Source organism: Oryzias latipes, chromosome 12 (genome assembly GCF_053564925.1).
Source record: "Oryzias latipes strain Hd-rR chromosome 12, Olatipes_Hd-rR_3.1".
In the NCBI taxonomy this organism is placed as follows: domain Eukaryota; kingdom Metazoa; phylum Chordata; class Actinopteri; order Beloniformes; family Adrianichthyidae; genus Oryzias; species Oryzias latipes.
Genome location: NC_136248.1, coordinates 15,400,616 through 15,416,996, shown reverse-complemented (window position 1 = coordinate 15,416,996; position 16,381 = coordinate 15,400,616). Strand labels below are relative to the sequence as shown.

The following is a 16,381-nucleotide window of genomic DNA, read 5'->3' as shown; positions in this document are numbered from 1 at the left end:
CGAGCGCATGCGGACAACCACAGAAAGCCAATGCAGAGATCTGAGAGCTGACTTAAAATAAGGCAAGCAGCTGCATTTTGATCCTCTGTTGAAAATTGATTCTACAGACTGGTAGCCCTGTAAAAAAGCATTGCAAAAATCAAACTGACGAATGTCTACCCCAGGAGAAGGAGATGGACAAAAAAAGATTGCATCTGAAGTTCCTGATATGCAGACTGGAAATTCTACATGCTGGGAAGTGTAAGAGATCTGTACTGTTGGGATAAGCTGGTCACTGTTGATGATCCACGTGTTTTTCATGTAGGTAACAATTTCAAAAGATCACAGATTGATGGATAAAGCTGTGCTATAAGGAAAATCTGGTATGAAATATGACATTGTGTCCAAACAGAGAAGTTTGCTATCATTGTCATGTCATTAAGTGGAAATGTTACGGTGGCCCTGAAGTGCAAATCACACCAACTAATAACTCAATGCACTAACATTTTTATCATTACATCAATTACATAAGCAAAGCAAATAAAAATAAAAAACAGCAACATTACATTTTAGAAATCAAAACATTCCAGAAATCAAAACACAATTACAACAAACAAAAACAAAAGTAATTTCTAGAAATTAAAAAGATAGGTAGTGTAGGACATTGCTTATTAGAATATGATGTTTGAGTTTTGACATTAGAATATTTTCTAATGCATCTTCAGTGTCAGCACACTTGTAAAGTTTTGTGATTAGTACAGGGCAAATCCACTATCACTGCAAAGGCAAACATCATCATCCAATCAACGACGCCCCATAATACCTACCTTTTCCAGTATCTTGTTTTGTTTTGATTTTTTGATGTTTCATTTTGATTTCTGGAAATTACTGTTGTTTTCCGAAGTTTCAATTTTTATAATAGTGTTTTCATTTCTGGAACTTCTTTTTGATTTCTAAAAAGTAATTTTTTTACTATTATTATTATTATTATTTTTAATTGCTGTTGTGATCTTTAATATGTTTTTGGATTGAGTGATTTGTTGGTAGGATTTACTTCAGGGTCACTGTAAAAACTCTATTAAAACTTGTGTTATCAGCATAGAAAAGGTAATAGCTACATTAATAAATGATGGAGGTCAGAGATGGCATTTAGATTAAGAAAAGGAGAAGTCCAAGATCCAAACCTTGTGGAGCACCGGTGAAGTGGCAGTAAAGACTGACAGGAAACTTCAAAAATGCAAAAGACAGTTAAGATTTGAGTGTCAACTATGCCAAAAATAATCATTTCATAGAATGAAGTAAAGGGAGTACAGTGAATTTTAATACTGAAGGCTGTAAAAACATCAAAAAGTTATTAAAAGAGAGGATAAGACTGCTGTTTTAGTTTAGCTAAGGGCAAAGATTGTATAATCTGCAGCTTTGGAAGGAAGTAATTTGTGACATCATTTATGTAATACTTTCAAACATTTTTAGTAAATATATTTGAGTAAAAAACTGCATATTTTTGTACTTATGATTTATGGGAAGAAATATCCAAATGCAAGAAACATGTCACACACAGTAGCAGCAAACAAAGAGCCCATAAGATTTAAGCACATGAAATAACAGCCGGGTTTAAAGGCTGTGATTAGAATCCCCCTATCTTTTACTGTCTAGTTTAAGCCTTTTGTTTGAATGAATGTATAAATACCTGTATAATCCTCAAAAGCATTGCGACATATTTGCATATCCCATCATCCTTGCTCTGTCTTCCTTCATCTTTTACTCCCATCGGCGTCTAACAAAAGGCCTGTCTACTTTCTTTTATTTCTCCCTCTCATATTTTCTCCTCTTCTTTCCCCAGCTTGCCACTTAGGCTTTTTTAGCAAAAGACCAACAGTTCTTCAAGGACTGCCTGCACAGTAGTGTCACGGTGTTCTTTGATGTAAGCAGTTCTTTATGTAGGTATTATATTTGATTGATATGGAAGCATCTGACAGCACATTCTGTTCTCAGATATTTATTTGTAAGTCAATGATGCACAATCCGAAACTCACTGGGATAAAGCCCTCTGGGCACAGAGCTGCTGATGACTCCTACTTTATGCCGCAACCAAAATCTCCCACATCTGCACTTTTCTATTGACCAAACTTGCTGGCTAATATGCTTATCACTCCCTCATGAGTCAGGGACATAAGAAAATGGACAAAGTAGACTTTTATATGGTGATCTAACAGACATTTACTAAGACATTTGGCAGATGCTTCACAAACAGATATTTGGAGGAAGTCAGGAAATAAACTGCTAAAAAAACTGGCCAATGCATTTTAGCTTGATTTACCACATTTATTATAACAGAACCAGACATGATACAAAGTCATCATTTTGCAAATCTTCCACTGTACTGCCTGTGGCTCAGCACACTCCATCACTGATAAATGCCTTGCTGCGTTTAAGGCCCCACAAAGACTGGGAAAACCCACTCAAAGACAGCGTTGGAGACTAAATAGGGAATTTATTGAATTACAATAATTTATCAGCTGCAGCTCTGTCTACACAAGCATTTTATTCCCCTGAAATAAAACATTTAATTGTAAAAACCAACTCTGATCATCTTAAGCTATATATTTATTTATTTATTTTTTCTTTTCTTTTTTTTTTTAACTTGTCCTGTCCAACAGCTAGGCAAACAGATGAGAGCTGAGGGCCTCTTGTGTTGGACATATTTTATTTTAACAAGAGGGGTTATTCATCTTCAGACAAACCAAAGGTATGTCTGAATAAACCCCTTTTGTAATTGAGGCCAAAATTTATTAATTTCAATCATGTTTGAAAATCTTTGGTGTTGGACCGGACGGAAAAGGAAAGAGGGGAAGAAGAGAGAGGGGCGTTAGAGAGAGGGGGGGGGTAGGAGGGTGATAATAGGAGGGGAAGGGGGGTAAGACCATGAAGCAGCATAGAGCAGACAGGTTTACTGGTTGTTTATCGTTACGGTACGGTTCAAATGTAGTACAAAAAGGGCGGGGCCTGTTCACACACACTCAAATATTATCAACACACCTGCTAGCCGCAAAAATGTCCACATGTCAACATGCACACAAAACAGATAGTGTTCACGAACGCATACCTATGCCTTTAAACCAACTAGTGTGAAATCTTTCATTCATTCAATCATGCAAACTATTAGTGCAAAGGTGAGCTAACACCTGTGCTCAGGTGAGTGTTTATGTTCTTCTAAAATGGATGGTGGAATGTGAAAAGAAGGAGGAGGAGCGCCCAGCCACCCCCACACCCATACCCCCGCCGCAGCAGCAGCGGCAGCCGGAATTCCCCCAACGCCACACGGGAACAGGCAGGGAACAACCGCCCCCCGGGCGACCAAGACCGCCACCCAGGCCAGGGCCAGCCGGACCGCCGCGAGGCCCCCAGAGCCAGAGAGCAGGGAGGCGCAGAGGGAAAGAGAGCGCCGCCCCAGCCCAGCCAGGAAAGCAGCCCCCCGCCGCGCCGGAAGAGCCCAACGCAGGGCCCCACCGGAGAGGGACGCCCACAGCCCCAGACGAGCACCCCACCACCACCCAGGAGTTCCGGGCATCCCCCCGCCCCGACCCCAGGTACGAGCCAGGACCCCCCAAGGGAGACCCGCTCCGCACTCCAGGCAGCCACCCACCCGGCCCACGGTTGGTCCAGGTAGGAGCAAGGCAGGGGCCCGCCGCCCCCGCCCAGGAGGGGGGAACCCCGGGGAAAAAAGGGCGGCCCACAAGGGATGTTATAAATATGGCCCGACCAGGCTCGGCCATGTTGGAAGTTTGGCGGGGCCCAGCGCCCAGGGGCAAGGACCAGGACCCACCCCCCAGGGACACGAACACCCCCGGCTCAGGTGTAATATGAACCCCCCCACCGTGCGGAGAGAGCACCGCCGGCTCTTAAGCTATATTTTAAGTGGTTCCCAGTAGTCTTTTAATCATGATGATGCCATTTTTAGCCAAAATTAAAAAAAACCTATGTCGTTTTCTAGGACCTAGTTTCTGGAGAGCAGCAGTATTTGGTGCTGAAGAACAACCCGCCCCCTCTTTCCCTCCCCAGTGCTGAGAGCTCGAGGCAGTGATCTTTTGGTCTGCCCAGCGTATTTTCTACATCACAAATAAGCTTTTTTTCAAACAGTCTCTTTTCTTCTGCTCCTGATTCATAATGATTTGAATAAAGAAATACTGAGAAATGCAGTTTTGAGCTCAACTTTCTCTACAAATGTCCTCCATCATCAGAAAAATGCTACAAGAACATGTTAAAAATACCAAAAATACAGGTTTCATCGTAGCGGTCTTTTAAGTTAGTGTGTGGGCTCCTGGTGAAGCAAGCACCTACAGCAGGGGTGTCAAACTTAATTGCTCAGGGGGCCAAAACCCAAAACACGGACTAAAACTAAACTTTTAAAACTTAACCTTGTTTTATTTTTTTGATTTGATTTATTTCAAGCATTGTAGTCAAAGCATAAAAGAATATACACAAATTTATCAAACTCATTACAGAAATGATAAAATGCATAGACAAAAAAGAAAACAGAAAAAAAGTGGTGCTACGTCTGAATCACTGAACTCCTCATTAACCATTTTACTATGCAGTAACTAGCTTTGCATTACATATTGAAAATTCCTGTAGCTACAATAAATGCATCTAAATAAACTGAATAAACAAAACAGTAAACAAATCTCGTTATGCAACTACAGCCAGCACAAAACTTCGAAAATAACCACATAAATTTAGAATATTATTTATTATATTTATCATTTCACTCATCAAAAAATCGGATTATTTGAAGACAAAATCCATCCTCCTCTCTTTCCTCAATAACAGTTCCATCACCCTGTCATGTACATCATCGCACTTCAGTTCCATCAAGAAGTCCTTTTCTATTGCCATCAAGGCCAGTGCTTAGAGTCTCTCCAGTTTTGTTTCTGTGTAGATTTTAATTCACTTTAGAGCATGTCCGTTGACAGACGCAGTGGACATGGGGATGGTCAGCGCCAAACACACAAATCTGTGCAGCTGCTTCATGATCTCACTCAGATTTTTCTGATGAAGGAAGTCAAGGAGATCAGTGGGAGATTTTCCTGCTAAATCATCCATGGCGTACATAACAGTCAGCTCTGATTTTAACCGAGACGGATCCAAAAGTGCTCCGTGGCTCTGTGGACAAGGCTGCATGTGACTTTCTGAGACTTCTGTCCAATCAGAAGATCTGAAAACTGTGACATTGCCTAAGCCTGCTAGAAGGCCCTACTGATAATTCGGCTGAACTAAGTAAAGTTTGAAATTCTGTTGGGTTCACCCATCGATCAACCCACCTGGCAATTACAAAACTTGCTGCTAATTGTTCACAGATTTGAGAAATAATACAACTAGAACAGCTAATTAAAGAATTGCCCCTTTAACAGTTGTCATCGATATCCAAAATAGAACTTACCATTAAGAGCATTTATATCACAAGATTATGTCTTTTTTGGTATGAAATAAATTTTACATGAGTCATTTAGAAATGTCTCCCTTCTAAATCATAGCTCCAGTGGTCATTGAGTGAACTGCAACATTTGGTACTTCCCAGTTTGATTCAAATTGTTGAACAGAAGGTTGGGGCTTGCACAAAAAAACAGTCATTACATGGGATTACATTACTCTGGGTTAATCCAATGAAGAATATGCATCTGTTTTGCAAATGACACATACCAAAGAGGCCGGTTTTTGTGAATTCCTCTGGAATACATCACATTTAGATTCAGAAAGAACCACAACCTGACATCATTGTTCGAATATTGTAAGCTTGCAATGCACATGGCTTATATGTTAAACAAATTAAGTGGAATAGCAGTGCTGCAAGATGCTCCTTTACAGTAAAACACCAATCAGTTTGTTATGATCACTTTACGGGAAAGTATCAGGTATTTTCAAGGCACTTTGCGTGTGTCCAGGTGGAGTGAGGGGTTCCTGGAGTAAAAATCTTAGTGGAATTAAAAGTTTAATGTGCCTTGAATCTTAAGTCATCAAAGTCATTAAAGCCATGCACGTGCAGTCCTTACTTCCCTCTGACATCACACAACTTGTGCTTTTGGGTTGATGCTCTTTTTGGAATCTTTGACCTTTTCTTCAATGACATCTGGATGGTAATCCTGATAGTAAAGAGGAAAGATAATTACTCCTCCACAGGAGAGACCTGACTCTCTGCATTTGGATGTCACAAAATGGGGCTTAATTAGCAGCAGCAGTCTCATAAGGGTTGGAATAGCTCATAGGTCATAGTGCAGCATGTACCATTATTAGACATTAAGCAAAAAATAAAAAAAGAGACAACTGTCATAAAAAGATTTTTATATTTCTTATACTTGTGTTATTATTTGGGACACGTAACATTAACGAACAATCCTATACAAATAAAGAGACTGTAAATGTGCCTAATAATAGAAATCTGTTGTCCCAAGGCATTGTACATGAAAAGCATTAAAAAAAACAGCATAGAGATACTGTAAAAATAAAACAAAGATCAGAAAGTGCCATAACTACTGGTGAGCTTGTTAAAATTAAGATCTTTGATTTCTAATAAGATGGTGCTTTATGCTTTTGTTTTGAAGGTGTAAAAAGCAAGGAAATCTCTTAGGTCTGTTGGCAGATTGTTTCAGAATTGACTTCCCCCTAACTGACAGTTCAGTTTATCTCCTTCCTGTGAGGGATCCTAATGTCACCCCTGGAATAGGCTTTGTTACCATGACCTCCATCAGTTTTTTTATTAAGGTCACAAAACCACAATGTTTCATATATTATACAGCAGTTTTTAAATTAAACAAGGTTTTTAAAAACCTGCATATTGTAGTTTTCTAAAATAGTGCATTGGTGAAATGTGAGTTAGGATAAAAGAGAGTAAGGAAAAAACATTTGGCTGTGTCAACCCCTAAAGGACAGAGCTAAAAGGCAAAGAAGTGCGAATGGTAAAGGGTAGACATATTTTGATACAAAAGTCTTATAGATTTTGAGTATGTCAATGGGTTTTCTGGTTGTGTCTCTTGAGAATGACGAGGATGTAATAAAATCGTTGATGGGTGAGAATATTAAAGAATGTTGGATTGTTTTAGCAGCTACTAGTGTGATAGATGATCTGTTCATTTTCAAGTTCTGAATATTGGACTCTATTTTGCTAGCTGTGTGTTGCACTTTTTTTTTTAAGAGCAGCTATAGATCCTGCGGAACAACAGGAAAATTACATTTTCTAGTAGGTCATTGTTAAAACAACCAACCAGTGATGTAGATTTTTTTAATAACATTGCTACAGTTTACTTTTTCTTTGGTAGCAGGCATGAAATAACAAGCTGCTGGCCACTTTTGAATGTTTTAAAGCTGCAGATTAAAGAGGCTGCTTGTGTAGAAATCACAGCATAGTTATCATAAATCTGAAAGTCGACATTTTGAAAAATTAGTAAAAGAGTGCAGGTCTTAAAATAGAACCTTGTGGTACACCTGTGGGACAATGGGATGATGTGATCCCTCCCATATATACACAATGTCTCACGTCAGACAGAAATAGACTCAAACCATGCTCAGTTATGTTGTTTGGACAAATGCCTTTCTATTCTTCCATTCTTTCAACCTGTTTAATGCCTTCCTTACTTTATTCTTTATGATCTTTGCTATTTCCTATTCCACAATAGTTAACTCTGCTACTTTGTCCTCTCTAAAATTTTCCTAATTTATCAGATCTTCAAAGTTGTGTTTCCTTCATTCCATCACACTTGCGGAACCTGTTGACAAGTTTCCACCCCTGTCCTTAATCACTTTGGCCTGTAGTACATCCTTCCATCTGTTTATGTGCCTTACGTTTACATACACTCACCAGCCACTTTATTATGTGCACCTTGTTCGTACTAGGTTGGCCACCTTTTTCCCTTTAGAATTCCCTCATTCCTTTGTGGCCTAGATTCAACAAGGTACTTGACTAGAAACATTCCTCAGAGAGTTTGGTCCATATTGACATGATAGCATCACACGGTTGCTGCAGATTTGTCGGCTGCACATCCATAACGTCAATATTCCACCACGTCCCAAAGGAGCTCTATTGGGTTGAGATCTGGGGCCTCATTTATAAAACTTTGCGTAGGATTTGCGTCAGAAGTGGCGTACGGATGAAACATAGGACGTGCGTACGCACAGAAATATTCGGATTTATAAAACCAGTTTAGCCATTCTTCTCTGACCTATGGTATCAACAAGGCATTTCTGCCCACAGAACTGCTGCTCACTGCATATTTCGTCTTTTGTGGACCATTCTCTGTAAACCCTAGAAATCTCAGTAGATCAGCAGTTTTTGAAACGCTTATAAATTACATATATCACACGTGTACCACGAAAGACCAAGCTTTCTTATGTGGAAAATTGTAAAATGTACATAGTGGCTTTGTGACACGGCCTTTAGCCCTTAGCTGATGAGCTATTGAATGAGTCAAAACGTTTTTGAAACAGTAGTCTTTTCTGTAACCCTTTTACACTGGAGCTTTAGCACCAATGTTGACATTCTTTCAGCTTCTGTAATTCTTTAACCGTTAATGCAATTAATGTAATTTCAGCAGATTCTGAAAAGGAGGAAATCAGCTTTGTGCTGATATGCAATACTTTGTAGCAGTTAAATCATTGCACTATTCATGTAAGTCATCTGATTCTGTTGTGCAGAGAAAAGCGGCTTTGCTCCTTTATGCAGTATTTAAAATTAGTAATGTGTTACACATCAGTGCAAAGCCAAAAATAAAAGATGTTTTTTATTTACGTCAGAATCATTCAAATTTGAGGTAATTGCATGAACGGTCAAAGAGTTATGGTATGTCAAAGAGTGTTTGTTATGTAGGTATTGCCGGCGACATCTCCAGTGTTAAAGTTTTTAAATTAAGAGGCAACTGTAGTCAGGCAGTGGAAGAACTTAATTACTTCTGTGGAAAAAGAAGGATAAATAATCTTATTAATCACACAAGCTAAAAAAAATAATTGATAAGAAACAGTTATACCGTTGGGGACTTAACCAGAGCAAGCTATTTGAAAAGCATGGGGTTTGACTGTTGCTACTTGCTTGATTAAAATGAAATGAAGAGTTCAGTGAGGTTCAAAGTGTATGATTGACACACAGACAAGTTCTTTGCCATTGTCAGTGTGGGAAATCAAATTCAGAGGAGTTATCAGTGGAGGATGACACCTGCTTCATTTGTCATGCACCCATTGTCTCTGCATGAGAATGCCAGCACTTTGCAGACACTCCTCAGTTCATCTGAAATGCAGGGCAGGAATTCTCTGACCTTGCCTGACTCACCTGCAATTACATTCACACCCACTCCTTCACACACCATTAAGATGCACGCACATGCTTGCAGCTGACAAAACTGTGTTCTCTCCCTCTCCATCTTCTCCATCAAACACTCTCTCTAACACAGACATACACAATTACCCAGCGTCGTCTGTTTGAGTTAGGACTAATCAGCAGGTGAATTGTCTGTGCAAGCCGAGCCATTTGTGGGGACCTTGTCCGGCCAGGAATCCCACCGACAGTCCCACACTCGGACAGTGAACAAATAAACCATTCAGTCGTGTTTTTGCAAATAAAATTCAGACTTACTGTACATCACTGGTCTTTCTATAAAACTAGCTGGCCCACTTGCGTTTTGTTACAACTCTTTGCATATATTTGCATATTAATGAGAAAAATCTCATTTTAAGCTACCACTTTGTTAGCTAACATTGCATCATAAGCAGAAACTGCCCATCTGTTTTGTGATAACATGTTGATCTGGACAGGTTTGCTAATTAATGCATTAATTAGTTGCACTAATGAACTGACTTGTATCTACAGGCATGATAAAGATGTTTCAGTAGCAGCAGAAAAAGCAGCTCAACTGTGGACGGCAGCTTTTTATTTTGGCATGCTGGAAAAAAAAATTAGTTAAAAGATTTGAAGATAGTTGAAAGATTCATTTGAACTAAAGAAATTGAAAAAGATTGGTTAAACTTTAAGTTGTTAAAATTTTTTATGATTTAATTAATAACTTGAGTGTTTAACTTTTTTTAACTCTTAATTTGTTTAGTTTTGAGCTCATTTGCTACTTAAAGTTCCACTCCTATCATCTTTTGATCAATGGTAAAAGCGTTCCAGTAGTCTTTTAATTATGATTATGCTGTTTATAGCCAAAATAAAAAATAAAAATCTGTCATTTTCTAGGACATAGTTTCTGCAGAACCGCAGTAGTTCATTAGAAATGGATGAGTTGTGGGTGGGACCACTGGCACGGACCAACCCTGCCTCATTTCTCATCACCCTTAACTAAGTTATTTGTTTAAACCAGGGGTGCTCATTACGTCGATTGCGATCGACCGGTAGATCGCAAGACAGCAAAGATGAATAACCAAAAAAAAAAAAAATCCACCAGCCAATCAAAATCCTCACTGAGAATTACGGGACACGAATGGCATGCAAAACGGCCAATCGGACATCTTCTGTTACATACGTCACTGCACATGCGTGTTTAAATTCACCGAGCGCAAATTCTGTCTGTCATCAGAAAGTCGCCCTCTGTCCCGCGGCACGTCAAGTCCCCGGCAGAACACCACTGCGGAGTGTTTATTGAAGTCGCCCTGCGTGTGTCCTCCTGCCATCGCCTCTGCAGTTCTCGCCCGATAAATACGAGTTCATTACGGAAGAGTTTTTTTTTCCGTGGCACGCTCTTCTTACGCAGCCATTAGCGCCTTTGAAATGCCATGCTCCTCCCATTGCATTGTTTACAACAGAGCATGACATACGATAGTCACTGCTTTCTGTCTTTGTAATAAAACGCCTCATCTGTTAATGCAAAAGTATCTTTGTGTAATCTTACTGTGTAGTTTTTAATCATCAGTACATAAACAACAATGTACAAATAAACATGTAACTCATAAACAAACATTTACTAATAGTAAATGTTAGTAAATAGTAAAATACTACTTACTAATAGTATTTTTATATATATAGATATCTATCTATCTATCTATCTATCTATCTATCTATCTATCTATCTATCTATCTATCTATCTATCTATCTATCTATCTATCTATCTATCTATCTATCTATCTATCTATCTATCTATCTATCTATCTATCTATCTATCTATAGATATATACGCACACAGGTAGATCTTTAAGACATTGTTGACTCAAAAGCAGCTCACATGCCAAAAAAGTGTGAGCACCCCTGGTTTACACGATCTCTCGTTAGCTTACAGCCCAAACCTACCACTACCATTTTTAAACAAATTTTTTTCAGCTGTTCCTAATTCACAAGGATTTGAATAAAACAATACTCGGAAATGCAATTTTAAGCTCAATTTTCTTTATATGTGTCCTCCATAATCAGACAAATGCCACAACACCATGTTAAAAACACCAGAAACACCATTTCCATTAGAGTGGGTCTTAAAGCTGCCATCTATGAACTAAAACATACAAATAAAGACAACATTTTGTGCCTTTCACTTACACAAGGTGCATCTTAATATTGAAAGAAGAGCAGTATTGAGGCACATTGTCCTCCAAAACCAAGGGCATCTTTTTATAGATAATATTAAAAGATCTGGAGCAGCCTGAATGGTTGTGCATTTTTCCAGTTGAGTGAGAAGCTCAAGAGTTTCTTCACCAGGTCATGTGAGGGCAGAGGGACAGAACAGCTCTTTAACCATTCAAGCTGCGGTTTGCAATTTATTCTGATAAATATTAGCTTACACTGTGAAATTTCAAATTCATGTCACTAGTCTATTTAATGGTTCGCAGCTTTGTGGGACATGTTTCTTATACTGATTCATCTTAAAAGTACAGGACACCTCTGCCGTTCAACAAACAGACATTCTGTCAAAGTAGAAGTCGTGGCAAAAACAGGACAAGGATCATTTTGAAATTCGTGTGTAAAATGCAGCAGGCAGGGAATGATCACGACTTTTATAGACTTTTTGATGCCGTTGGCTGTGCAAAGTATTACAAATGTTCAAAAATTAGGAAGAAACATCTACTAAACATCAATTTAGCTGTCCATTTAATGGTAAATAAGTGAAGAGCTTTAAAAAGAAACTGCCAACAGGCCTGTGTCTGGTTATTCCAGCAAGTTCACCCCAAGAGCAGTCTGCAAAAATATTAAAAGAGATCTCCAAAAACCCTTAGATGTCATCACAGGAAATACAGGAGGCTTTGGGTGTTGTTAATTCTAAAATTCATCCCTCTCATTCATCCCATAGAAATGTTAAAGCCAGACTGAAGTTTTCCAAGGAGAATCTTGATTTCTAGGATAATGTTCTATGGACAGAAAAGTCACCACAGTAACCAAATGTTTGGTGTAAACCAAAGACAGGAAAGAAAACCTTAAATCAGCTTTAACGCCATGGTGATGCCACTATCATGGTTTATCGATGCTTTGTTTCAGCAGGATCTGGTCAGCTCATGCTCATAGAATCCATAGGAATTAGACTTTGTGTCAGAGGACGCTTCAAGAAGATGTAAGAACATCTGGCAGAAACTTGAAGCTGAACAAAAACTGAACCATGCAGCATAACAATGATCCAAAACATGTCAACTAAGCAACCAATGGCTGGTACAAAACCAAGAAATGGAGAATTGCAAAATCTCAGCCCAGATCTTAATCCCATTAAGATGATGTCAGACCTGAAATGTTCTGTTCATGCAAGAAACCACTCAGAGATTTCTCTGCTAAAAGAATCCTGCACTAAGGAGTAGTATTAACGTTCAGACAGATGTCAGAGAATGGCCATTTCAGCCAAACGGGTAACAGTTTGATGTTTGATGCCCAAAAGTCGCCTCAATTAAGAAATTAGACATTTTTCATGGTAAACTACTTCAAATTGGAAATCACCAATGAAAAAGATGTGGCATTTATGAATGTCTTTTTTTGTGTTGCTTTTAGGGGTAGCTTTTTGGTTTTCTGGTAATATTTGTCTCACGTTATTAATTCAGCATAATTTAACTTGCTTCTAGAGTGAGGACCTTCCCCAAAGACTCGGCTCTGTTGGGCAGAGACACCGTCCGAGCGCTCATGTACTACGCCCTGAAAGTCTGGAGCGACATCGCCCCTCTGAACTTCCACGAGGTGGCCGGAAACGACGCGGACATTCAGATCGACTTCACCAAAGCCGACCACAACGACGGATACCCCTTTGACGGTCCGGGAGGAACGGTGGCACACGCCTTCTTCCCCGGAGAGAGGTTCACAGCGGGAGATACACACTTTGACGACGACGAGGCGTGGACGTTCAGATCACCAGGTAAGGAACAGGGTGCTGAATTTGAGCTACTGCAAAGAAAGCATATAAACCAGCCAATACAGTATTTTTTTTTAAATGCACCTAGAGAAAGAAATTGTAATGCAGAAACATGATTTACAAGTCAGATTTGTTTAAGCTTGAGTTGATAACAAACCACTGGGCGGAGACCCCAGGGAAGACCCAGGACACGCTGCAGAGACTTCGTCTCTCGGCTGGCCTAGGAACGTCTCAGGTCCCCCAAGAGGAGCTGGAGGAAGTGGACGGGGAGAGGGAAGTCTAGGTATCTTTGTTTAGACTGTTGCCCCGTGACCCAGTTGAGCAGAAAAAGATGGATAGATGAATATCTGGAGAACAACATAAACAACAACTTCAAGTACCTTTGTTTTTGGACAAAAAAATTAATTTAAGTTCCATGGCAACAAACAGAAGATATTCTCAAAAACATAATGTCAGTTAATGCATCTTTTTCCCAACTATAATTGAATTTTACCGTTAGCTGGTATTGATCCGACTTTGACATTCTACACCAACTCTGTTGTATTGAAATTATGGAGAAAGGAAAAAACACCATGTTTATGAGGATTACAGAGTTCTGCCTCTTGGCTAAATGTTTCCACAAATTATATAAGACGCTGCAAAAAAGAAAATGTGCCACCATACCCCAAAGCTTCGCTATCGTTATTGAACTCAAGTAATGTGTGATAATTGATGAAAGCCCTATTCAGGTGAAACGGCGCTAAGAGGAGACTGTCAAGGTTGTTCTGGGCTGAAGAGCGTGTCAGCTTTTACAGGAAGCCTAAGCAAAGTTGATTTAATTATAAAGTACACACATTCAACATTGTTTTCTCAGTTTGCACGTTATAGTTATTGTCTGTGATTGCATTTCAAGCTTTTAATTGAAACTTACTCCTAATCCTTGAGGTGATGTGGATGGTTATATCTTGTGGCCTAACAAGGAGTGGCTTTCACTCATGAAATCCGAAAAAAAACTTTGACAGACAGACTCTACAAACCATTTCAAAAATTGGATTTCACACAGCCACTCGAGTTTAAATGAGGGCAAGACTGACGCTATGCTCTTCCACCCCAGCAGAAACAGTAGCCCCCTCTCTGTGGACCTTTGCCTTCCTGCCGCACTTAGGATTCCAAGTGTCAAGATCGATCCTGTTTAGAACTTTCACAAACAAGTAAATCCGGTCGGTTGTAAATCCAGCTTCTTTCCCAAGTGCTGGTTGGTAAAAATCAAGTCCTGCTCAGCCAGACCGGATTTTGAAAAAGTCATCCACACATTCATTACAACAACACTTTGCTAATGCAGGACACTTTATTCTGGAGTCAGCTAGGCATTCCTTTCTCGGCTGGCACAGAAGTTATAAATTCCCCTTTTTGGTTTCCCTCTTCTGGCTCTCTATATATTTTAGAATTTGTTTAAAGAATTTTTTAATTAACTTTTTGGCCTTACACCACATTACCTGTCGGATTTTTCACTATAACAAACCCAATTGTTCCTTAACATCCAGGAAACGGCTCCTACTAGTTGACCATTGACTGTGAATGAAAACTGGACTGGACTGAGTGAGTGTGACATCACTCATAGAAAATGACTTCCTTCCATTTCCAACTAAATGAAATCAACGATATGGATCCTGAAATTGTCAGTAAGCGGTGATTGGTCCGAGTTGGTCTGAGTCAACATTTCTATGGCAACCACTCTTGCTATCAGAAATGAGCGCATAGAAGTCCACACTCCTACCACTTGAAAGCGAACTCTGGAGAATCTGTGAATCAAACGCTACGAACACTCAACGGTAGTCTACTTACTTTTGATTTGGCCATAACTTTGACTAAACCTGCACTACAATATTATTTTTTAATTCAGAATTAGCAAGAACATGGTTAAAAAAAAGGTATCAGAGGAAGAATGGTCATTCTGACCAATATAATACCTGAGTAACAGCTGTTTATTTCTCAATCAAAGTCAATTGGATATTGGTTTTTCGGACCAGTGGGTACTTCCTATTTAGAACGTGAGGGGGAAGGGTCATACAGTCTAGCTCTTGACTCTGGAACACGCTCTGTCATCAGATCAAACAGGACTTGTAACTATGTGCTTGTAACACTTTCATTAAACCTTATTCCTATACTTAGCTTTTCATTCTACTGACAATTGATTGATTTTGACCCCCCTGTGGGGATTTTTTGGCATTTGATCGGTTTGTTTTTTGTTGCACATCCACTGCTATTTATTGTTTTAATCCTGCATTTTATTGCTGATTTGATAGATTTTGCAGTCCTTTGGGCAACATGTGCTGTTTTACTGGAGGGGGTTGATAAATAAAGGAAGTTTAAAGTTGTTGATTCCTGGCATGAAGGTGGATACAGCATGTCCAGGACAAACTTTTGGTCGGTTCTTTCAGCAGGTAAAATGACAAATCTAGCAAAAGTACAGGACACCAAACATAATAGTGGCTTAGTGACTCACTAGCTTAACCTGGTATTGTCTGGTGGGAAAAAAAAACAAATATAGAAAACTTCTATCTACTCCTTGACATTCCTTGCAGCTGTTTCATATATTAGTGTATAAAGCAGTGGCTGACTCAATTTTTCCTTATTTTGTACTTCATATGAAAGTACCTTTTTTGCTCAAATCTTTTACCATGTGGCCAAATATGAAGTAATAATAGAGCTTATCCCTGCCAAAATCTGTTCTATGCTTAGAGGGAGAATTGGAACACTTTTGTTTTAGCTGTTAAGTTTTCTGCAGAGTTGCACTTGGGTGCAAACCAGACAAGAAAACTCTGTTTGGCCCTAAAAGAGGAACCATCCAACAGTTGAAAAAAAAAACAACAGCTCCCAAACAAGGAAGGTTTGAGCTGCTGTGTGTGAAAGTGAACCAAATCAAAGAAAGTTTGGGCATTCTTTTTTTTTGTTTTTGCTATCTTAAATTGGAAGTTTTTTTGTGGTTTTTCTTTTGACCTAAATTCCTCCTGAAAAACATCTACAATGCTCATGTTTTTATCAAAAATAATCTATGAATTCCCTAAATTACAATGTTTTTTCTTTAACCCTTGTGCTATCCAAGGCACTTTACCATTGGGAGTCGGGT

At 39.2% G+C, this 16,381-nt stretch overlaps 1 protein-coding gene across 2 annotated transcripts in view; it reads left to right on the top strand.

Moving 5' to 3' along the window:
- Positions 1-16,381, top strand: part of LOC101155447 (matrix metalloproteinase-17) — a 135,163-nt gene that overhangs the window by 85,578 nt on the left and 33,204 nt on the right. For both annotated transcript variants that reach the window (XM_011481917.4, XM_078955749.1), the window contains one exon: positions 12,989-13,275. In XM_011481917.4, coding sequence (XP_011480219.1) covers positions 12,989-13,275 — 287 coding nt within the window. The remainder of the gene's footprint in view (positions 1-12,988; positions 13,276-16,381) is intronic.